Source organism: Microcaecilia unicolor, chromosome 5 (genome assembly GCF_901765095.1).
Source record: "Microcaecilia unicolor chromosome 5, aMicUni1.1, whole genome shotgun sequence".
Classification (NCBI taxonomy): domain Eukaryota; kingdom Metazoa; phylum Chordata; class Amphibia; order Gymnophiona; family Siphonopidae; genus Microcaecilia; species Microcaecilia unicolor.
Window position 1 is genome coordinate 346,135,708 of NC_044035.1, and position 25,342 is coordinate 346,161,049.

The 25,342-nt window shown below is 41.5% G+C and overlaps 1 protein-coding gene across 1 annotated transcript in view; it reads left to right on the forward strand.

Annotated features, from left to right (window-relative positions):
* ATP2C2 (ATPase secretory pathway Ca2+ transporting 2) overlaps positions 1–25,342 on the forward strand; it is a 211,102-nt gene that overhangs the window by 74,234 nt on the left and 111,526 nt on the right. The window contains exon 7 of the mRNA XM_030204530.1: positions 822–930. Coding sequence (XP_030060390.1) covers positions 822–930 — 109 coding nt within the window. The remainder of the gene's footprint in view (positions 1–821; positions 931–25,342) is intronic.

Consider the following 25,342-nt stretch of genomic DNA (forward strand, 5'->3'; position numbering starts at 1 on the left):
ATACAGAGAGGAGGGGGGGGAATAAGAGTCAGCCTGGGAATCCCCATGCATGCTCAGGACAGCTTCTTCAAAGGCTTTGGGAGAGTGCTGCCACTGGGAGACATCAGGATGATGTCACCCATTCGTGTGTCTGCATTTCCCTGCTGTCTGTGGAGAACCCCTGTTAACAGGTAAGCACTTTGCTTTCTCAAACAAGCTTCTCACTGGCTTAGTTCTTCATTTCAGTTCTAATTTTGACTTCTCGATATCTCCAGTGGTCAGGGTTGTATGGGTGACTGCCTCTAATATGCTGCTCTTGATCATCATCTTCCTCCTCTATTCTGGTAGGAGAAAGGGCAGCATTTCTTACCTATGTTTAATTTAAAGTAAGAATTATGCAAGGCTGATGTATACAGCAGCATTTCTTACCTATGTTTAATTTAAAGTAAGAATTATGCAAGGCTGATGTATACGGCATGATTTCTGGAGCTCCCCCACATTTCAGGCTTTAACTTGAAGCCAGCAGAAGGGGAGACATACCTAATCAAGAAGCGTGGCTCTGCTGATGGAGGAAGGAGGAGAGTATTTGGTTAGGGGGAGGCCTTGCAGAGGCTGATTTGCCTCAGGCCTTGTACCCCCTTCCCCACTTGGTCAGACCTGCCGATAGTGGATACAGAAACTGTTAAAATGTTGATTTAATGGAGAAGGATATTCTAATTAGATACAAGGTTTCTTTTAGAATTGATCATCTCTGCATTTGCAATTTGTACCTGGAAACGTATGATACATAACCTATCACTTCTGATGTAAGTTTTGTGTTTTTTTTCTTCCTTAACCTACAGCATCCGGGAAGGAAAACTTCAGCATCTCTTTGCACGGGAACTCGTCCCTGGGGATATTGTGGGTCTCTCAGTTGGTGACAGAGTCCCTGCTGACATAAGGCTTGTTGAGGTGAGACCTCCCTTAGATTTACTGGTAAAAGTACAGACTGCAACTCATCTCTAGAGCAGTGGAAGCGCTCAGAAAAAAATGCAAAGCCCTAGTACAAAACAAGCAAATATGTGTGTCATTCAGAAATATGGCAGAGCTGTTAATATTGTGACTGTTCCAGGTATATTGTTGCTACCCGAAGTAAGAGCAGTACAGTGCTGGTGGCATTTTACTCACTGGAGCTCATTTTACAAAAATGTAGCATCAGCAAATTTAGTCTGTGAATCAAAGAACAGCTCCCCGCCCCCCCCCCCCCCCCCCCCACCACTTACGGGTGTGATATTGTCTCTTTGTCCACAAATGAAATTCCAAGTTCACACTAAGCAAGCAACTTTTGTGGGTATTCCTGACATGTCTCTGGGGAATATGTTCTGCTTGCATAATCTGGTTTATTGATATATGAGAGAATCAATGTTTTACTCAAATATTAGCTAAGCAATCAATTTGATAACGTGGGTCTTTTATAGCAATGTGTGCCTCGGGCAGAAGGAATTTGAGATGTTTGGGCTTTTCTGAAAAAATAATAATTACCATTATTGCAATCTCAAGTAAAATTCTGTTATGCAGAAAATGTCATATTTTATTCTGTACTGTAGGAAGGCTGAAATCGTATTGAAAGTCTCATCAGAGCTGTAGAGTTTGCCAAGCACAAAGGCTTCAGACCAGAATTTGAATTGACAGGCATGTCTTGTGAGATTTGCATTTGGAATTTGGATGATGAAATAGTTCCTCAGCTTCAATACCCTTATTAAGTAGAATTAGCCAAAACAAACAAACAAACAAAAAATGGTTTAAAATGATTTGAGATTACATTTTGTAATAAATGTTGCAGCAATTTTCATGAAAATTTCATACAAATAAAAAATGAGAAAAGGTGAGAGACGTCTTTTTGGGCTTCACACTTCGGCAGAACAAGTAGTCTCTGTAAAAGGGAAGGGAAGAGATTTTTGGTTTAGCTCATTCCTTTTTCAATGGTACTTCAGGTTGCACCTATGAAGGTGGATATGCAGTACCATATTCAAAAGTCTCCCAGATTCTAGAGGGGTGAACTGCCACTCTGTTCTCTGGTGGTCAAATCCACTCTCAAGATGAGCCAGTAGATCTAGGACTCATGCCTTGGTGCCCCCAGGTAGAGAGACTAGGACACTAAATCGTTTGGGAGAAAAACAATTGGCTGTATTCTCTGGATTTAAAGCATGCCTGTGCCCACATTTTGATACTTCCCAGTCACAGGAAGTATCTAAGATTTCAAATAAGGAAACACTATTACTAGTATCACCTATTGTCATTAGGCCTTGCGTCAGCTCCCAGGGTATTCACCAAATGACGACCAATAGTAACAGTGTAGCTATGCAGACTTGGAGTATACATGTTTCCCTGTCTGGACGATTGGCTGGTCAAGAGTACATCACAGAAGGGGGTGACAGTGTTGATGAACGTAACTATTCGGGTGTTAGAGTACTAAGGTTCGTGATAAATGACCCCAAGTCCCTCCTTCTCCCAGTCCAACGATTGGAATACATAGGAGCCCTGCTAGATACATTGCAGACATGGGCTTCTGGTCCACAAGCTAGAGCAGAGACTTTGACTCTCAGCTCCCAAGTCCAAAGCAGCAAGCTGGTCACAGCTTGGCAGATGTTGAGATTGATGGACCACATGGCCTTAACAGTGCCTTTCACTCCCATGGCATGTCTCAACTTGAGAGAAGCCCAGTGGACACTAGCATCCCAGTGGTCTTAGGCAGCAGGGAACCTAGTGGATGTCATCAAGTTGACTCGTTCCTTTCTCTGGTACACCATTCAGTCGAATTTGATTGTGGGACTACCATTCCAAATTCCACCTCCTCTGAAGGTGCTGACAACGGATGCATCCAACCTGGGATGGGGAGCTCACGTACATGGGCTCCATACCCAGGGGACTTGGTCAACTCAGGAAACACATCTCCATATAAATCTCCTCGAGCTCAGGGCCATTTGGAACACTCTAAAGGCTTTCAGAGATGGGCTGCAAAATCAAATTATTCTTGTCCAAACAGGCAATCAGGTTGCAGTGTTTTATATAAACAAGCAGAGGGATACGGGATCCTACCCCTTGTATCAGGAAGAAGTGAGGATGTGGCAGTGGACCCTCCTCGGGATGGACCTCCAAGCCACATACCTCCCAGGAAAGGACACCTGCCTGACAGCAGGGTTTTTTCAATCTCACGAGTGGTCTCTCAATCTGGGCATAGCTCGCAAGATATTTTTGAGAGTGGGACAGCCCCTCAGTGGATCTGTTTGCCACTCATTTCAACAACAAGGTCCTCCACTTCTGTTCCAGGCTCAGATCACATGGCAGACTAGCATCAGATGCCTTTCTCCTACATCTCTTCGACAAAAAAACCTATCTCTTCAACAAGATATATCACAAAGATCAACATGTGTAACTGTATAATCTTTTGAACTTTTAGTACTGTCTTAATAATGTCTTTTGCTTTAATACCATTATGTAATTCACCACCATGTAACACAAACCCTCTGTAAACCTAATGTATATTCATTTCTATTTCCAGTACCCATGATGTATTGTAAGCCACATTGAGCCTGCAAAGAGGTGGGATAATGTGGGATACAAATGCAATAAATAAATACATTGGTGGGGGGAGGGACTTCTGTATGTGTATCCTCTAGTACTGTTTTAGAGAAGGCCAGGGAGCAATGTCCTGATCGCACAATACTGACAGAGACATATCTGGTGCCCTCTCCTTCTGGAGTTATCCTCCAAAGATTTGTGGAGATTGGACTGTTTTCTACCCCTCATCACGCAGAACCAGGGGTCTTTTCTACATCCCAACCTCCAGTCCCTGGCCCTCACAGCTTGGATGTTGACAGCATAGAATTTGAAACCTTACATTTGCCAGAAGATGTCTCCCACATCTTGCTTGCTTCCAGGAAGGACTCCACTTAGAGGTGTTAACTCATTTATGTGGAGGAGGTTTACTGGCTGGTATGAGGGTAAGGCCTTAGATCTCGCTCACTTGTCCTACACAAAAACTGCTTGAATACCTCCTACACCTCTCTGAATCTGGTTTGAAAACCAACATTGTAAGGGTTCATCTCAGTGCAATTCGTGCTTATCATTTGTAGGGGGTAAACCCATCTCTGTATAGTCTGTAGTTTGCTTCATGTGAGCTTTGTTATTGACACAGCCCCCTATCAAATCTCCAGCTGTGTCATGAGATCTCATTGTTGTCCTCACCCAGCTGATGAAAGCTCCTTTTGAACCACTTGATCCTGTCATCTGATGTACTTGACCTGGAAAATTGTATTTCTGGCGGCGGTCACTTTAGTTCGCAGGGTCAGTGAGCTTCAGGCCCTAGTAGCTGATCCACCTTACACTAAGTTTCTTTACAATAGAGTAATTCTTCGCATGCACCCTAAGTTCCTTCTTAACGTAGTGTCGGAGTTCCATCTTAATTATTTTTCTCAAAACCACATCGGAGTTCCATCTTAATTATTTTTCACAAAACCACATGCCCATCTTGGCGAAAGTGCAAGCGAGTCTTAGCCTTCTATCTGGAGCAGACTTAAAGCCCATAGACAGTCCACCAAGCTTTTTGTTTCTGTTGACTCAAACAGGGTGGGGGTAGCCATCGGCAAATGCACAATTTCCAATTGGCTAGCAGATTGCATCTCCTTTACTTATGCCCAGGCTAGACTGACTCTAGAGGGTCATTTCAAGGCTCATAATATCAGTTCCATGGCTCACTTGAGGTCATCCTCCATAGAAGATTTGCAAAGTTACGATGTGGTCATCTGTTCACACTTTCGCATCTCACTACTAACAAGCAGGATACCTGATGTGACAGCTAGTTTGGGAAGCAGTCCTGCAGAATTTGTTCAGTATTTAAAATCCACTGCACCCCCTCTAGGCCCAGTTTTGTTCTGTGCCAGGCTGCACCTCCACAACTAGTATATAAATAGTTTCAGGTTGATTGAATTACAGGCCTTAACATTTTGAGTTCCTATTGTCCTAGCATTGTTGTTTTTGATTAGTCTGGTAGCTAGGGATTCCCAGCTGTGAGAATAAGAAAACCTGCTTTTCCTCAGAGAAAATGAAGTTGCTCACCTGTAGTAGGTGTTCTCCGAGAACAGCAATCCAAGTATTCTTTCATACCCTCCCACCTCCCCTTGGAGTTGTATTCTTTAGCTTTTTGAAATGACTGAGAGACCCATGTTCGCGTGTTGGGTGGAAAGACACCAGCGCATGCGTGGTGGGACACTGCTAGAAAGTTCTCTGTTAATACTGCTAGTCAGCATCCACACCTGGGCTCAGTTGGATGACGTCACCCAGGTGTAAGAATACTTGGCCTGCTGTCCTTAGAGAACACCTGCTACAGGCGAGTAACTTCACTTTCCCATCTATGGCACAAAAAGTATTTTACGATTTTTTTTTTGTCCTTATTGATGCAGAAAATGTATTGCATATTAGGTATACTTAGAGATTTAGAGATAAATGTTTTTGTGTACACACACACAGACACAACATAAATATTACTTGAGGACCTGTTCAAGTTATAACACAGAATGTTATTTATGTACAGTTGTACACCTACATAATGTGTTACAGATTGGAAAGACAAAGAGAAGTTTTAAAGGTGAAGATTCTTGAACAAAAGTTGCATTAAAAAAGACAAACTGTTAGTGGCATATTGCAAAATAGAGGGACACGTTTTCGATGAGCTCAATTGTTTGCTATCGGCACAGGTGACATTTCATAGAGATGAGGTGATATTGATATGAATTTACAAAGATGAGGACAACATGAGAAGTGATCTACCAAAATTAGAAGCATGGGCTAATGCTTGGCAGTTAACCTCCCCCCCCCCCCCCCCCCCGCCTTTATTATGTGGGCTGTTGTTAAAACATGTTATTGTATTGTGTTAACCCCAGTTATTAGTATGTAGGTCTCATTGTTTAGCTTGAGTTAGTGGTAAAATAACACGTCTTAATGGTAGCCCACATTGATTACACCCCTTAATGTGAAGAATTGCAAAATGATGTATTTGGGATGCAGAGGTCCAAAAGAGCTGTATATAATAGGAGATGTGCCCAGACTAGGAGAGGGACCTCGGGGATTTCAAGGTGGTGAAAAATGTGGCAAGGTGGTGGCAGAATCCAAAACGTTGCTAGTCTGTATAAAGAGAAACATAACTTGCAGAAGGGAGGAAGTGATAATGTGAGGCCCCCTACATAGACGTTTGAACAGGGGGGGGGAGAACCATAGGCAACATGGCTCCCAAAAAGCACACACCCCTCCCAAATTTTATTTATTTATTGCACTTGTATCCCACATTTTCCCACCTATTTGCAGGCTCAATGTGGCTTACAGAGACCTGTTATAGCAGCGCCATTCCAGGGTAAAAGATACAATTGGTGTTACAAAAAGATTAAGGCTGAAAGAAAAGAGCTGAGCATCAGTTATAGAGAGAAGACTTTCCGAGTATGGGTGGGTCTTGTGTTTTAGTTAAGCTAGGGATTTTCTTGGTAGGTCTTGTTGAAGAGAGAGGTTTTCAGAGATTTGCGAGGTGTTTTTCTCACATCCCTCCCCTGGTGTGACAGCACTACAAAGCAACATAACAGAAGAGGCATCGTGGTCAGCAGGTGTGGGACCTTGACCTTCTATGCATGCTCAAGGCCTGTCTGCTTCAGAGGGGACAGGAGCCACGGGCCTTGAGCATGCACAGATGCTCAGGGCCTCATGGTGGCTGGCTGAGATGTCTCTTTTGTTATGCTAGAGGAGGGTGGTAAGAAAATAACTTATGAGGCTGAGGAAGGAAGGAAAGGGAGAGATACTGAAGGGGTGGGAAAGGGAGGGAAGGAGAGAAAATGCTGAACACCACGGGGGACCGGGGCTTGAGAGGTAGGGAAGAACAGATGCTGGATGCTATTGGGGGGTGGGGGGGCCTTATAAGATGATAGAAAATAGAAAAAAGAAGGGGAGATGCTGGGAATGGGGTTGAGAGCAATGCTTGCTCCCCCCCCCCCCCCCAGCAAAAAGGTATTCCACTGCCTCCTGACGCCCTGCTAGTACTGTGTTCCATTTTGGAGTCTATATTTCACTAAAGAGATTTTTTTTTAAGTCTTGAAATAGTTCAGAGGAAAGCAACAAAATTGCTATGTGTCACAAGATGAATGAGAACATACTTGAAGACCTGATTAAAGTATTCTAAATGGAAAAGTGTTAGCGAACAAATAAATCTTTTGCAAAGAAGGGAATGAAGCTGCAAAAGAGATCAACTTGAAAGCAATATTAGGAAGGAATAGAGAGGAGTGCTTTTCAGAGTGGTGGGTTCAAACTTAAACAGAAATACAGAGGGGTATAGCCTGCATGAAGAAGCAGGTATTTTTTATTTATTTATTGCATTTGTACCCCACATTTTCCCACCTATTTGCAGGCTCAATGTGGCTTACAAGCACCTGTTATGGCATCGCCATTCCAGGAGATGAATACAATTGGTGTTATAGGAAGATTCTAGATGAAAGAAAGAAAAGGTCTAAGCAAAGTTATAGAAAGATAAATATCGGAATAGGGTGAAGTTGTGAGGTGTTGTGATTAGCTATGGGATCCCATTGTAGTGCTATGGATGGGCAGACTGGATAGACCATATGACCCTTATCTGTCATCATTTTCTATATTTCTCTGTTTCTAGGTAAAATGAGTTACAGTTGCCCAGCTTAGTTCAGAGACACAAGAGCAAATAATCAGAATTTTTTTGTTCCAGCTATAATTTTTATATCTGACTCTGCTCTGACTACTGCCTTCTTTACCTTCAACATCCCTCCTGCATACTCTGGTGACACCAAATTAACCATAACATAGTAGATGACGGCAGAAAAAGACCTGCACGGTCCATCCAGTCTGCCCAACAAGATAAACTCATATGTGCTACTTTTTGTGTATACCTTACCTTGATTTGTACCCATCCTTTTCAGGGTATAGACCGTATAAGTCTGCCCAGCACTATCCCCGCCTACCAACCACCAGCCCCGCCTCCCACCACCGGCTCTGGCACAGACTGTATAAGTCTGCCCAGCACTATCCCCGCCTCCCAACCACCAGTCCTGCCTCCCACCACCGGCTCTGGCACAGACCGGAAAAGTCTGGCCAGCACTATCCCCGCCTCCCAAACACCAAGGTACAACCCCAAACAAAGGTAAAGAGGGTGTAACCTACACAGAGTGGCAGATACAACTCTAGCTACACTACAGAGCAGTCCAAATGGATCGTACCGGTCTATATGTGCCATTATTTACTATGTTACTGTTTTTATTTTTTTTTAATTTATTGATTTGTACACGTTTTTGACAGTTGCTGTTAACTCATAATGTTAAGAAGGTTGTTCAGCAGTAGGAAGATAAAATGAGATTCTTTTAAGTATTTCAGTTTTGTAGAAATATATTAATTTCAAGAGGAGCTCTTTATATATACTTCTGTGATTTTTAAATTAAAAGACAGTTCTTGTTGTTGAGAGCTTTCATATAAATTTATTGAGATTGACTAAAAAGTATGTTTTTTAAATATATATAACATTTTTAAAAATTGGATCTTAGATGGATTTTATTTATTTGTTACATTTATATTCCACTTTATCCCAAACAAGTTTGAGTTCAATGTGGTTTACAATAAACCGTATGGGATACATAACAAAGAATAATGCATAAGAAAGTAATTTGTTGTAAGAATCCAATTTTACAGTACAGTATCATAAACATACTGGGATAGCTATGGATGTTTAACATTTAGAAAATCTTGTATGAATGAGAAATTGTAAATGAAGCAAAGAGAACATAAATTTATGTTAAATAGAGTAATAACCAATTCAGGTAATACTTAATTGTTCGAGATATGGGCATTCTTTGTGAGGGTTTGTTTGAATAGGAACAATTTGAGAATTTTGTGGAATCTAGTATATTCCTGTATATTATTTTGGGTGGTAAGGAGTTCCACCATTTGGTTCCTAGGTAAGTGAAGTCTGCAGAGTGTACAGTGGATAAAGTTCTTATAAACGTTCTTCTGTGTTTTAAAGATACATCACATTGTATATATCCCTGATGTGGGTGTTTAATTAGTCTTTCTTTTTGGCTGGCAGTTTCTCACAAGTTTCTATACATGGTTGTTTATAAGAGGGCTGCCTCATTTGTTTTTGGTCCAAATCAGGATCTAGTCATACTCCTAAATCCCTAACACATTATGCCTATAGGGAGCAGTATATTATCCAGCATTACCATCTGTTCTGCCCCCATGTTCATGGAGGCAGGGTATATTATGTATATGTTGTACAAGTATTATTTGTATAGATAGCACTGTGTACTTGGGCTGCTGTCCATATAGTCTGCTGTATCCTGTGATTGACTCCTTGTGAGCTTTCCATATTGGCTGTTGGCTCTGAGCTAGGATCAGGTCTCCCTCTGTGACCCTGGAGGCTGTGTGAGAATGCCCCAGTCTTCCTAGCATGCCTTTGTGATCAGCAGCTGTTCTAGGGACTGATCCCTCCTGAATCTACTGTGATTCCATCAAAATTATTCACCATTTTTCCCAAGGGATTACTCCCCACAGTTGATTCCCACACTTTCCCTTTGAGTATTACAGCTTTACCTCTCAGCTGGGCTGATCTGGCCATCTCCTTGCCTTTCAGGTGGCTAGATACGGATTCTGTGCAGAAGGCAACAATTCTGTCCAAGCAACCGAACTGTAAATTAATTTTATTTGCTATGATTACTACATTAAAGAAGAGTTGGATTAAGAATTGAGTCTACTGGTGAAGCTTTTACTTGGAAATGGTTTAGCTGGCTGTTGAAACTTTGTCACCTCACCTAGCCTGGAACAGCACTATGAAGAATTTTCTGCCTGCTTCACAGTGAAAATTTTTATTATTATGGAGCCTGTACAAATCCTTTGCTTATGACCTTGAATGCAAGCTCTATTTCAGTTATTCAAACTGACCAGTCTCAAGTCAGTTTGAATGATCAGTCTCGGTCAATTTGAGAATGTTCACTACAATCTTTATTAGTAAAGCCCACTGGAATAACGCCATATTCCAGTGGGTTTTACTAATAAAGATTGTAGTGAACATTCTCAAATTATCACAGGAGTGGGTAACAGAGCATGTTCCAAGTGCATATGTGCATACCGAGTAATTACAAACATTACAGTACATCAGAAAGTTCTTAATGTGAAAGTGAAGCAGAGTTGCAAGTGCATTTCTTAAGCTTCTAATGTGTGACCGTGAGTGAAAATTAATTCTGCAAGAGAACTGTGCAGTGTGAAAGCCCTAAGCCTCGGCTGTATTTCTAGCAGAGCAAATAAACGTTTGTTAAAGAAAACTGCATTGCCTTGGAAGCACTTGTGATGTCAGTTTGAGTGGAAATCTGGACTCTAAAAGCCTGGTAACACTTGCTGCTGGAGAGTTATAATAGGAGGAGGTTCTAGTGCAGTCAAAGAAACACTCTCTGAGGACGTTTATCAAAGCTAAAACTATTGCACGGCTTGGAACATTACTGTGTGAATTAAGTAAGAGACTGGTCAGTTTGAATAACTGAAATAGAGCTTGCATTCAAGCAAGGATAAATCCATAAGCAAAGGATATGTATAGGCTCCATTGTTCCTTCCAGACAGTGTAGAGTCAGCTTCCTATGCAAAGAGAATGCAACCTGCTTAATCAATTAGCTGGAGCCAGGTGCTTTGTACAGACCAAGAAGCTGCTGTGGCCCTGCCCCCATCTTTACTCTAGCAAGCAAAAGTATGTATTTGAGCTGAAACCCCCCCCCTTCACTGTTTGTAAGATGTTTAGAAAAAAAGGAGAGCAGCCTTCATCTCCCCCCCCCCCCCTTGCCATTCCTGCAAGGCTATCCTTGGCACAATGCCAAGGTTCACTCTGAAAGGGTGCTCTAAGAAAAAGAAATAGAGAAGGGATTTATTTTATCAGTGCACGCCATGGTAGAGTTTCTTGAGCCAGACAGAGCAATAATTGAGCAGAGTGACGCAGGGGATACAGCACATGCCATCCTTAGTGGTGAAAAGGGTTCAAGGTCCAAAAGACTACTTGTACCTACAGAAAAAGCCAGTGAGACATATGAAGCAGAAGTAGAAAAATATGTTTTTTCTTTTGTACAAACTCTTGTCTAAAGTAGAGCAAGAAATGTTTGAAGTTTCAAAAAAAAGAGCAAAGCTGGAGGCCTACATACTGAGCAGCTGCAAGCAGTCTATAATAAATATCAACAAGAAATCCGAGTAATATTGTCAATTTCTAAGCTGGAAAAATACATCAGTTTGGCCCAGAGAGACAGACAACAGGCCACAGATCTCAGACACCAGGCCATGATGGTAGAAGTAATGGAAGACACAGAAAAATATACAGTTCCCACAGAGGAGAATGGCATGGCATAGAAGTTCCAGGTCCCTAAAAATCACACAAGAAAAGCCATTCCAGCAGGTCCACTACGGGCTCTATTGCTCTTAAATTGCAAATGGATGCAGTGGCTGCCAAATCAAAATTTCTTTATCCTATATAATAATTCTCACCTCCAACGTTCTATGCGTCTTGCTGCCTGTGTCCGTGGCTTCTTCGGAGTTGGTCTGCTAGGCTCCGTAGCCCAGGCTGACGTCACGTAGAATGCCAGAGCTAGAGGAGGGGGGGGGGGGGGCGAAAGGGGCAGGACATGGGCGGAGGTGGAGCTTGAAAGAGAAACAGAAGCGTTGAGGGGCGGAGTAGCCGTGAGCATCACGACCAATGGCAGGGAAAGAAAGGTCGGAGTCCTCCTTGGGCGTGAGTGGAGGGTGCAGAGCCACAGAGAGTGTGCTGCTGTGCCGAGCTGGCGCGCAGGTGCACTCACGCGTTCCTGCGCTGGGGGAGGGAGGACCTCAGGAGTCGGAGCGGCGCTGCAGAGGAGGAAAGCAGGCTGCGGCTGCCCCTTCGGTCCCCACGGGAGGGTGTGTGGGCAGCCGCCACGACTCCTCGGGGAGGGAGGGACCCTGAAAGTCGGAGGGAGGGATAGGAGGAGGGGACCCTGAAAGTCAGAAGGAGGGAGGGAGGGGGACGATGACCCTGAAAGTCAGAGGGGGGGGGGGATGACCCTGAAAGTCAGAGGGAGGGAACGATGACCCTGGAACTGGAAGGGAGGGGATGGGGGCCCCTGGCACACACTCTCATTCTCACACACACACTCTCTCTCATAGACACACTTGCACCCAGTATCACTCTCTGTCACACACACACACTCGCACACACACACTCTCTCAAACATACACACTCCGAGGAAAACCTTGCTAGCGCCCGTTTCATTTGTGTCAGAAACGGGCCTTTTTTTTACTAGTAGTAAATAAGAAGCAGTAATAGAACTTGAGAAATTCAGACCAGAAGAAGAGGGAAATAAAGTATGTTGCCACTGTAAATGCTGATGTTGCCACCAAACTCAAGAAGGGAGAGTTAGACATCTTTTTGAAGGTGTTCCAGCAAGAGAAAGAAGCAGCTGTTCTTGAGGCCCAAGTAAAAGCACTTGAAGAAACCACAAGGCAGGATGGCAGTGAGAGCCAGCTTAGTCATATTGCAGATGATTCTGCCCAGTGCACAACAGTATATGTGAAGGCTCATAACCCGGTACACAAAAGTGCATAGTCAGTCTTGTTTAGAAGAGTCATCAGATTCTGATCAAGCACGTTCCTCTACACCACAGTCTAATTCACCTGAAAGAAACAAGCCTAAGGCAAAGCGTGCTACATTAAAGAAGAATTGGATTAAAAATTGAGAGTCTGCTGGTGACGTTTTTACTTGAGAATGGTTTAGCTGGCTGTTGAATCTTTGTCACCTCACCAATCCTAGAAGAGAACACCATCTGATCATGTTTCTTCTCTACCAATTCATAAAGTTTTGTTTTAGCAGTATTTAAACGCTCTTTAATCCCTTATTACACTGTTTGCCCCCTGTCTCCACTGGATATAGAAGCTCAATATCAGCATAGAAAGGACACATATAGATATTAAATAGGAATAGTGATAGTACCAACCTCTGTGGGACTCCACATGACAAAACCCATTCCATATGTGTCTGATCATACAGCCACACTCTAAGCACTGAAATCAAAATATGACTTCAACCACTAGTAATCACCACCATTTAACCAGAGTTTGTATAAAGATGCCCTATGGTATCTGAAACACGTAATATGATTGTATAGACTATTAAGAATCAGATCAGAGATTGAAGGCATCTTTTTGTACCATTTTCAGTAAAATTCAGTAAGCAGAGATTATATTTGCTTGTTCTGTAGCAGGTCCATTATTATGGAACAGGCTTCCTGGATGTGTTCATTTTTAGGCTACTTTTCAACAGTTTAAGAAAATATTAAGAAACTATTCACGACTTAATCAACTTTCGAAAAACACTAAAAACTTTTTTTTTTAACAAGGCTTACCATAATAATCAATAATAGGAACTCCAATGCATCACTGCTTGATAGTTTAACTGTTTTCTGATTTACTGAATTGATTATATCTTTGTATATAACCAATTGTTTATCTACTCTTGATTGGCGCCTGCCATGATGTAATATTGTAAGCCACATTGAGTCTGCAAATAGGTGGGAAAATGTGGGGATACAAATGCAACAAATAAATGAATAAATTGAAGACAAACTTGTTCCTGAAGGCTTTCCCTAGTATTTAACTGCCTGAGTTTAATAAGATACAGGTTCTTTGGCAGACTTTCTTTGTTGGTTGATGTTTTGTCTTTGTTAAATATTCTGTATGTTTTTATTGTAAGCCGCTTAGTGTTAGGTGGAATTCAAATTTTTAAAAATAAACTATTTAAAGTTCATGTTCAATTCTTTTGACAGTATAAATGGATCAGCAAAAGAATAGCATTTCTTCCTTTATCTCCAACCATTTTAACAAATCATGGTATTAACTAAACCCTGACTGGCTGGCATCTGGAAAACTATACTCTTTTTATGACCACTGTCATTTGGGAAGACACCGCTTTTTTTTTAAAGTAATTTTTCCCAAATAAAGGAGATTTGCTACCGATCTATAATTACCTAGGACCTACTAATATAAAGCAGTTTGCTTAAACAGAAGTGTAATGATTGCTTTCTTCAGATTCACTGGGAGGATTACTTTCCACAAAGAGTTAGTTATTCATCAAAAAAGCCAATCTATCAAGTATTTTCTTCATGATTCTCTGTAAATCAAGAAGGGACATGGATCTTCCTCATATGTAATAGGACATGCTTTCAACAGCGCATCTTCTATTTGCTCCCTGCATAGAGGGCTCTCAAAATGCTCGACGACAATTTTATTATTATCTTCATCCACTTCGCTAGTCTGTGAGCTTAGATGCCTTTATACATTCTGCCATTAGTGCTACCTGTGATCTCCCATTATTGTTTGGCTGGATGTGCGATAACCAGTCCAAATATGTTTACAGGTGCTGTAGCATTTCAAAATATTCTGGAACAGGTATCCTCCAAGGACAAGCAGGATGCAGCGATGGATGATATCATCTGACAGAGCCCAGCATGAGAATCACTCTCCAGCAACTATTCCAGAAGCCTTTGAGAGGGCTCACTGCACTTGAGTGCACCTTCCTGTCCACCCTTGCCATGTTGGGCCAGATTTATCTTGTCTTTTTCCGCGGAGCAGTGTGGACGTGTTGCTTTCTTCCACAGAACTTGCACCTTTACAGATTTTCTTGATGTGATTTCTGTTTTTCTGGGTCTTATCTTGTATGTAAGTGCTGTGTGGAGCCAGTGTTCTCCCTTTTATTTCACTAGTCAGGTTGTTCAGCATGTTTAAGTTTTATTTTCTGTGGCTCCCTAGGCCCCCTTAGACCTCCGGTACCCAATTGGGGACATTTTCACCATCGAGATGTTTAATTTGATTTTGCATTGGCTATTTTTTCTATCATGCCCCAAAAAACTCCCGGTACTCTTTAAAACCTCATCTGGTGCAGCAGGACCCATATCCCTCTTACGGGCACTCATAATTAGTGCCTGGTGCCTCATCATAATCCCTCTTCTTGTAAGGTCTATTCACAGATATCAAGAAGAGGCATCAGAGGTTGTGAAAAGCAGCATAGATGGATTTTTGACACTGAGAAATCTGGTCCATCAACTTCAGCATTGAAGGCATTGGTCTTTATGGCTCTAGGGGCTGCATCAAATACTGGGTATGCATTGGCATTGAGGTGACCTCCACCTTCCTTGACCGGTGAGCCAGGTCAGTCAAACCCATTCCACCAGAGGAAGAAAGGAAGGGATTTTACTCAAAGTACTCCCTGATGACCAAGAAAACAGGGGAGTATTGTGTTATCCATAGATCTAAGGGCCTAGAACAAATACCTGGCAAAGTTGGGGGAAGGGTCTTCTGTATGCGTATCCTCCAGTGCCTCTCATAGTAAGAACTCTCCTGAAATTCAAGCAGGATTGAGGGACCATTATTCTCTGTGCCCTAGTACTATAGCAGATATGGTAACCTCTTACTTCCGGAGCTGGTTTGCATGGATCTTTGGAGACTGCGATGCTTTCCAACACTTAGAACGAGGAGTCCATCTTATATCCTGACCTTTAGTCCCTGGCTCTCATGGCTTTGATGTTGAGAGGTTAGAAATTACCAGAGGGTGTCTCTCAGGTCCTGCTTCTGTCTACGACAGTGACATAGCCACAGGGGGCAGGGGCCCCCAAAATCTGCTGGTTTGTTTGTGGGGGTCCCCAAGCCCCGCCAGCAAAAGATTTCCGATATTTGTTGCTCACCTGCTACAGGTGAGTAACTTTGCTGTTTTGCATCTCCTAGAATTGGTTAAAGCCTTAAGATGTATTTCACAGCCAACCTGAAGCACTTGTCTTTCAAAGGTTTATCCAAAGCATCCCATGAAATCACGGCAGATCTTATTTCTTTCTTTGAGCTTCCTGGCACATAACCAACCACCTTCTTAGTGTCAGAAATAATTAGTGCTCTGTACTTAGCAGCCTGAATAAACTGACCAAAATATTTTCTTTTCTTCTTTAATCATTCTCGTATAATAAATTGTCTTTGCAGAAAATAGGATTACATACACCATCACCTCTCTGATTTCCATGATTCCTTCTTTACATACTGCAATTCCTAGTAAACCAAGGATCAGCTTTCTGCATAGAAATTTGGTTTGTGTGACATGGAACAAAGGCATCTACTGTTTTGTCTCATCTCTATCGACCATAAGTCTATTACCTAGATGGTAAGCTCTTTGAGCAGGGACTGTCTCTCTGTGTCAAATGTTCAGCGCTGCGTGCGTCTGGTAGCGCTATATAAATGCTATTAGTAGTAGTAGTAATAGTAGTATTAAAACTGACTGCATCTAAGCAATTATATGCTTCAGACATATCAAGCTTTGAGGCATTTTCTGAGGCCTGTCGTAAGCCTTATGCTTTGTTCACAGCCATTTCTCTTAATCATATCCATCCCTCTACCATCCTCAGACCCACAAATGATCTGACCAAGCCATTGCTTCCATTGTGACACCATTCTTACCTCTGGTCCCCATCTAAGATTTGGCTAATCTGATGTATTCGGATATATACCGTCTGTCCTAATCCTGGCTGCCTTGTTTTTTTACATTACATTACAGATAACATTTATATGCTGCTCATGCCTAAAGATTAGATCAGAACAGCTAACAATTGGTCATTCCCTAAATCTAAATACAATCAAAATTTTAACCAGTTAAGCAATTCTATTATTAACGTCATAAAAAGTTGTAAAACAACCAGGTTTTTAACCCTTTACGAAAACAAGAATAGTTAGTTTCAGTATCATACCCAATGGTAAAGAGAATTGAATGGTCAAGTAATGCCTTGAATCAACATCATAATTCTTCCTATGCATAGTAATTAATAATGGTATGTGTATATATATATATATATATATATATATATATATATATATATATATATATATATATATATATATATATATATATACACACATATATATATACACATATAGGTGCTTGACGATGTAAAATTAAAAATACTAGGCAACACAGCTTGAAAACCGAACAAGCCGCCACAGGTAGCCAGTGTACTTTACATAAAAGTGGTCTAGCATGTTCAAACCTAGTAGATTTAAATTTAAGTCATTCCACTGTGTTCTGGAATAGCTGAATTCTTTGATGAATGGATACATTGCATCCAACATAGATAACACTACAGTAGTCTAAGTGTCCTAAGACTAGTTTCTGCACACTTAGGGCCCTGTTTACTAAGCAGCGCGTACTAATTTTAGGCGCACACTAAAAACGCTAAGCGCAAAACAGGGCCCTAAACTGGAAAATGTTCAATTCAGAACACACTCTTATTCGTCTCAACTTCCAAAGAAGCCTAAGTGCCTTGGAAACTAATAAAGTCATATAATATTCAAAAGTAAGGTGTTTATCCAGATAAATCTCCAGGATCCTTAGTTACGTGTTGAGTCTTGAATAATAAAGAAGACTGATTTGACCATTGTCTGCTCTTTCTGTTGTTACCCTTGCTGTGCTCGTTTGTCTTGTGGATCTGCAAGGGTTGCTGTTCTGTTTCCTGCTGTGTTCCACTGGATAAAGGTGAACCAGTTGATTTTTAGTATATCTAGATTTTCAGAAAGCTTTTGACAAATTTCTTCATGAGAGATTCTTGAGAAAATTAAAAAGCCACAGGATAGGAGACAATGTTCTGTTGTGGATTTGGAACCGTTTAAAAGATAGAAAACAGTGGGTAGGGTTAAATAGCCATTTCTCTCAATAGAGAAAAGTATATAGTAGAGTGCTCCAGGGATCTGTACTGGGATCAGTGCTGTTTAACATATTTATAAAATAATCTGCAAATGGAAACGATGAGTGAGGTGATTAAATTTGTAGATAATACAACTATTCAAAGATGTTAAATTGCATGCAGACTGCGAAAAATTGCAGGAGGACCTTAGGAAATTGGAAGACAGGACATTGAAATAGCAGATAAAATTTATTGTGAAGAAATATAAAGTGATGCACATTGGGAAAAATAATCCAAATCATAGTTACTTGAGTCTAGGTTCCATGTTAGGAGTCACTACCCAAGAAAAAGATCTAGGTGTCATGGACAATATGTTGAAATCATTTGCTCAGTCCATGTCTCTGTATACTCCACGGTATGACCTTACCTTAAATATTGTGTGCAGTTCTAGTCACTATATCCCAAAAAAGATATATCGGATTTAGAAAAGATTCAAAGAAGGGTGACCAAAATAATTAAGGGGATAGAACTCAGGGCCGGTCAAACCCGGTAAGCGGGGTAAGCACCGCAGGGGGATGCCTGCCTTCCAGGGCGGCGCTGCACCACCATACTGCGCCGCCCTTGGGGGTTTAAATCTTTAATTTACCTCTGTCCCAGCGGCCGTGTCATTTGAAAGCCCTGCCTGTCTCTAGCCTTCCCTCCCTTTGTGAGTTTGTTCCGCAGAGTCCCGCCTTCTGATGGACTCTGAGGGAATGAACTCACGAAGGGAGGGAAGGCTAGAGACGGGCAGGGCTTTGAAATGACGCGGCCGCTGGGACGGAGGTAAATTTAAAAAGTCTTAAACCGCGCAGAATGGCAAGAAGGAAAAGGGGGATGTTGGGGGGAGAAGATGGCAGGCAGGTGGCCATAAATGGGAGGAGGATGGAGGCGAAGGAGAATCGCTGGACAGGGGCAGGATGGGAGAAGAGAGAAAGGAGATGCTGGGAGGGGGGGGCACCAACTCATAGTCTGCAGGGGGGCACCAGAGACCCTAGGACCAACCCTGATGGAACTCCTCTCATATGAAGAAAGTCTTAAAAGTTTAGGGCTCTTCAGTTTGGAGAAGAGATGGCTGGGGGGGGGGGGGGGGGGATATGATAGAGGACTACAAAATCCTGAATGGAGTAGGTGGTGGATGTGAATTGACTGTTTCCCCTCATCTTTGTAATTTTTGAAAGAGTCGATTCTATGAAGTTACATGGTAATTCTTTTAAAACAAACAGGAGAAAATGTTTTTTTCACTCAATGAGCATTTAAGCGGAACTCTTTGCCAGAGGACGTGGTAACAGCAGTTAGTGCATCTGGGCTTTAAAAAGGTTTTAGCAAGTTCCTGAAGGAAAGTCCATAAACAGCTATTAAGGTAGACTTGGGAAAAGCCATTACTTTATCCATGAGGTCAGTGGTATGGGATCTTGCTACTCTTTGGGAATCTGTACACCAAAAACAAAAGGGGAAAGTTTAAGACATCACACTCCCACAGAAAAAGATCAAATAGTAAAAGAGGACTAGAGCTAAAGCAAAGATAATGCCTAGATGAATCAGATAAGTACATGACAAGAGCTATTGGATCTCTTATAGCACATCTGTTTCAAATCCAAGTTCTCTTCTCTTTACATCAATCATTTGCCTCTAAAGCAATTAAACAACTTGAACTATATATCACCATCTAATACTTGCTATACTTTTAAGCACCAATAATAAAATCACCAACAGCATCAATTATTAAACTATAAGAAAATGATCACTTAGCTTCAACCACTTCCATGAGTACAGCGCTGTAAAACCCTAAAGAGCTCCAGATGGTGGAGGGGGTAGCATTGTATATTAAGGAGAGCCTTGAATCAAATAGATTGAAAATTCTGTAGGAAACAAAACACTTCTTGGAATCACTGTGGATTGAAATTCCATGTGTGAAGGGGAAAAGGATAGGAGTGTACTATCGTCTGCCTGGCCAGGATGAACAGACGGATGCAGAAATGTTAAAGGAAATTAGGGACGCAAACAAACTAGGCAACACAATAATAATGGGTGATTTCAATTACCCCGATATTGACTGGGTAAATGTAACATTGGGGCGCGCTACGGAGGTAAAATTCCTTGATGAAATCAAGGACTGCTTTATGGAGCAGCCGGTACAGGAGCCGACGAGAGAAGGAAAAATTCTAGACCTAGTCCTTAGTGGAGCGCATGATCTGGTGTGGGAGGTAATGGTGCTGGGGCCGCTTGATAGCAATGATCATAATATGATCGGATTTGATAGTAGCTTTGAAGTAAGTATACATAGGAAATCAAATACGTCAGCGTTTAACTTTAAAAAAGGAGACTATGATAAAATGAGAAGAACGGTGAAAAAAATCTTAGAGGAGCAGCTGCGAGGGTCAAAAATTTACATCAGACGTGGATGCTGTTCAAAAGCACCATCCTGGAAGCCCAAGGCAAATATATTCCGCGTATTAATAAAGGAGGACGGAAGACCAAACGACGGCCGGCATGGTTAAAAAGTGAGGTGAAGGAAGCTATTAGAGCTAAAAGAAAATCCTTCAGAAAATGGAAGAAGGAACCGACTGAAAATAATAAGAAACAGCATAAGGAATGTCAAATCAAATGCAAAGCGCTGATAGGAAAGGCTAAGAGGGACTTCGAAAAAAAAGATTGCGTTGGAGGCAAAAAACATATAGTAAAAAAATTTTTTAGTTATATTAAGCAGGAAGCCGGCAAAAGAATCGGTTGGACCGCTAGGTGACCGAGGAGTAGAAGGGCTGATCAGGGAAGACAAAGCCGTAGCGGAGAGATTAAATGAATTCTTTGCTTCGGTCTTCACCAAGGAAGGTTTGGGTGGGATACCAGTGCCAGAAATGGTATGCTAAGCTGATGAGTCAGAGAGACTTAATGAATTCTCTGTAAATCTGGAGGATGTAATGGGGTAGTTCTACAAACTGAAGAATAGCAAATCTGGACCAGATAGTATTCATCCCAGAGTAGTGATAGAACTGAAAAATGAACTTGCGGAGCTAATGTTAGTAATATGTAATTTATCCTTAAAATCGAGCGTGGTACCGGAAGATTGGAGGGTGGCCAATGTAATGCAGATTTTTTTTTAAACATTCCAGATGAGATCCGGGAAATTATAGACCGGTGGCGAGTCTGACGTCGGTGCTGGGCAAAATGGTAGAGACTATTATTAAGAACAAAATTACAGAGCATATTCAAAAGCATGGATTAATGAGACAAAGTCAACATGGATTTAGTGAAGAGAAATCTTGCCTCACCAATCTACTACATTTCTTTGAAGGGGTGAACAAACATGTGGATAAAGGGGAGCCAGTTGATATTGTGTATCTGGATTTTCAGAAGGCGTTTGACAAAGTACCTCATGAAAGACTCCAGAGGAAATTGGAGAGCATGGGATAGAAGGTAGTGTTCTATTGTGGATTAAAAACTGGTTAAAAGATAGAAAACAGAGAGTAGGGTTAAATGGTCAGTATTCTCAATGGAAAAGCGTAGTTAGTGGGGTTACGCAGGGGTCTGTGCTGGGACCGCTGCTTTTTAACATATTTATAAATGACCTAGAGATGGGAGTAACTAGTGAAGTAATTAAATTTGCTGATGACACAAAGTTATTCAAAGTCATTAAATCGCGGGAGGTTTGTGAAAAATTACAAGAGGACCTTACGAGACTGGGCATCTAAATGGCAGATGACGTTTAATATGAGCAAGTGCAAAGTGATGCATGTGGGAAAGAGGCACCCGAATTATAGCTACGTCATTCTAGGTTCCACGTTAGGAGTCACAGACGAAGAAAGGGATCTAGGTTGAAACCTTCTGCTCAGTGTGCTGCAGCGGCTAAGAAAGCAAATAGAATGTTAGGTATTATTAGGAAAGGAATTGAAAACATAAATGAGGATGTTATGATACCTTTGTATCGCTCCATGGTGCAACCGCACCTTGAATATTGTGTTCAATTCTGGTTGCCACATCTCAAAAAAGATATAGTGTAATTAGAAAAGGTGCAGAGAAGGGCAACGAAAATGATAAAGGGGATGGGACGACATCCCTATGAGGAAAGGCTAAAGCGGCTAGGGCTCTTCAGCTTGGAGAAAAGGCTGCTGAGAGGAGATATGATAGAGGTCTATAAAATATTGAGTGGGAAAGTCCCTCTGACCAGCAGGGAAAGTCAGGAGTGATGTTATGGGAATTCTTCGACAGCTCGTCAACTCCAGAGATGAGATTTTGACTTCTAGAACTTTGCAGCCTAGTTAAATAATTGCCATCCTTCCTGTCTGGTCAGCTGGCAATGACCCAAGGCGAGCATGCTTTGCTTAATTCCTTTTATGGGTTTTCTTCTCAATGAGCATATAGCGATCACGTGTATACTGCATGATCTGAATAAAATAACTTATATAACATAAAGCAACAGAGCATGTGCAAAATACAAGGGTCAATTAAAGGATAGCAAATGTTCTATTGGTCAGCTGACCTGTTTACATAGTGTAAGTCAGAGGGCAACCAATAATATTCTAGACTATTATCACTACACCTGTGCTTTCAAAAATTGCCCCAGTGAAAACTACTCTGAGATGTGCCCCTGTTTTTTATTTTAATTTGTTTATATATTTTTTACAGATGTTTTCCCTTCAAAATATGTGACTTTTCAATGCCAAACTATGCGTCTTATTCCCTCCTCCAGCCTAACCCGTGTAGAGATTACGCATACTGTTGATACCCGTGTGCCAGAAAGGATAGACAATTATCAAACAGTTGACCCACATAAATAGCCCAGGTAAATGGCATTTGGAAACTGCCTTCTATATATAAGGCGGGGCTCTTCTGGAAGACAATCCCTAGCTTTTTTGGTCTGAAAGAAGTGCAGCCTTCTTTGTTTTAAAACAAATATTTTTCCATATTAAAGGGTCAGTTTACTAAGGTACACTAGCGGCTTCTGCGCAGCATTACTGACATAGACCATGTGAGCACTAGTACATAGCCAGCTACGCTAGCGGCTTAGTAAACCCCAGTGCAAATTTCAAACACATCCATGAGCATTCAAAGTGTACATAGGTCAGAAGGAAGCATTTTTTGTAGCTGAGTGTCGAAAGGGTTCATACAAGTTCCTGGAGAAAACATCCATAAACTGTTATTAGTCGAGTAGACTTGGCAAAGCCACTGCTCATCTCTGGGTTATTAACACTAAGGACTAGGGCTGTACCAAATATTCATTTTCGATTTGGCCCCGAATAGTGCCCTGAATACATTATTTGTATTCAGCCAAATATTTGAATACAAATAATCTAGGACTCTACTGTGCTAAATCCTACTGAAATAAACACTTTATCTCTGATTTCACATTATTGTTTTATTATTTGTTATTTAAAGCTGAATGCCCATTATTTGCATTCAGCCCAAAATAATTTTTCATTATTCGTATTTGGCCAATAGTAAAATATGCTATTCAGTACAGCTCTACTAAGGACTGGATCTCTTCTTGGGATTCTGCTGGTTGGTTTTGACCTAGATTGGTCACCGTTTGTGGTGGGAGGCTTGGCTCAGTGGACCTTTTGGTCTAATCCAGATATGTTTTTGTATTTTTCTCTAATGAAAATCTGAAACCATCACTGACCATCATGCTAACATTCTTTTTCATGTTATTGTAAACCTATTTGTGCCCACATAAAGGAAATGGACTTTATTTGTGATCTTGGCTACATAATGCAAGTTTCCACATTAGGAAACCGACCAGGAAAGGGATCTAGGTGTCATTGATGATAGGTTGAAACCCTCTGCTCGGTGTGCTGCAGTGGCTAAGAAAACAAATAGAATGTTAGGTATTATTAGGAAAGGAGTGAAAAACAAAAATGAGGACGTTATAATGCCTTTACATCGCTCCGTTGTGTGACCGCATCTCGAATATTGTGTGCAATTTGCTCATCGCATCTCAAAAAATATGGGTGATGAAACTGATAAAGGGGATGGGACGGCTTCCCTATGAGGAAAGGCTAAAGCGACTAGAGATCTTTAGCTTGGAGAAGAGATGGGAGATATGATAAGAGGTCTATAAAATAATGAGTGGAATGGAACGGGTAGATGCGAATCGCTTGTTTACTCTTTCGAAAAAGTAGTACATTTAAAATGAATCTGAGAAAATATTTCTTCACTCAATGTGTAATTAAACTCTGGAATTCATTGCCAGACAATGTAGTACAAACAGTTAGCTTAGCGGGGTTTAAAAAAGGTTTGGATAGCTTCCTAAAAGAAAAGTCCATAAGCCATTATTAAAATGACTTGGGGAAAATCCACTGCTTATTTCTAGGATACTCAAAACTAATAAAAATAGTAGAGGATACACAAAAAATGCAATATGTTATAATCTTGTACGTGGGTAAGTCTCATATATGCTTGACGGCTGATGTCACTTCACTCCTCGGTGAACCTATTGCCGTACAATATTATAATCATAGACTCTTACCCTCCGACCTACCAACGCCTAAACACTTTACTATTCATTTTTTATTCTTAACATTATATGTAAAGGTTAGGCAATATGTTACTTATCTGAGCTTGTTTCTAACGAGTGTGCTCACAAACCCCGACAGGTAGCCTGTTTCGCAATTCTTGCTTTGTCAAGGGGGAGCGCTTAACCTCATCTGTTAAAATACAAGCAAATATATCTTAAAACCCTGTAATCATAATGTACTTCTAGCTTTTTCTGTTAATATTGGTCCCAGCCATTAGACTTACGTTCGCTCGTAACAACTCTGGTTTCTTCAACAAGAATCTAAAATGGCGAATAAAAAATGAATAGTAAAGTGTTTAGGCGTTGGTAGGTCGGAGAGTTGCTGGACATGGATGGATGGAGGGGAGGTCAGGGGAGACAGGAGAATTGCTGAACATGGATGGATGAATGGAGGGGGCAGGGGAAAGAGGACATTTGCTAGATAGGGGAGAATGGAGAGTTGCTGGACGAATGGATGGAGGGAGGGGAGAGAAGTCAGGAAGGAGGTGCACATGGATAGAGGGGATAGAAGAGAGGAGAAATGCTGGACATGGATGGAGTGGAGGGCAGGGAAGAGAGGAGAAATGTTGGACTAGGATGGAGGTAAGGAAAGACAAAGGAAGGAGATGCACATGGATGGAGGGGAAGGGAGAGAGGAGAAATGCTGGACATGGATGGAGGGGAGGGAAGACAGAGGAAGTAGATGCACATGGATGGAGGGGAGTGAGGAGAAATGCTGGATATGGATGGAGCGGAAACTGCTGAGTTTAAGGGCTGGTTTGGAACACGTTGAGGGCAGATACTGATACTCGAGGAAGGATGGGGCAGGGCTACAGATGGTAGACAGGACGCATAAGGACACAGGAGGATGGTGGACATGGTGAGTGAAAAAATATCAAATGGAAAGAAGACACTGCGTAAAACAGAAGACACTGGGACCAAAGCGAATAGATCAGACAACAAAGGTAGAAAAAAGTATTTTACTCAGAATTTATTAATTTGAATATGCCATCTTTTGGAAATGTGCAACTTGACATTTCGTCCTTTAGATTGTAAGCTCTTCTGAGCAGGGACCATCCTTATT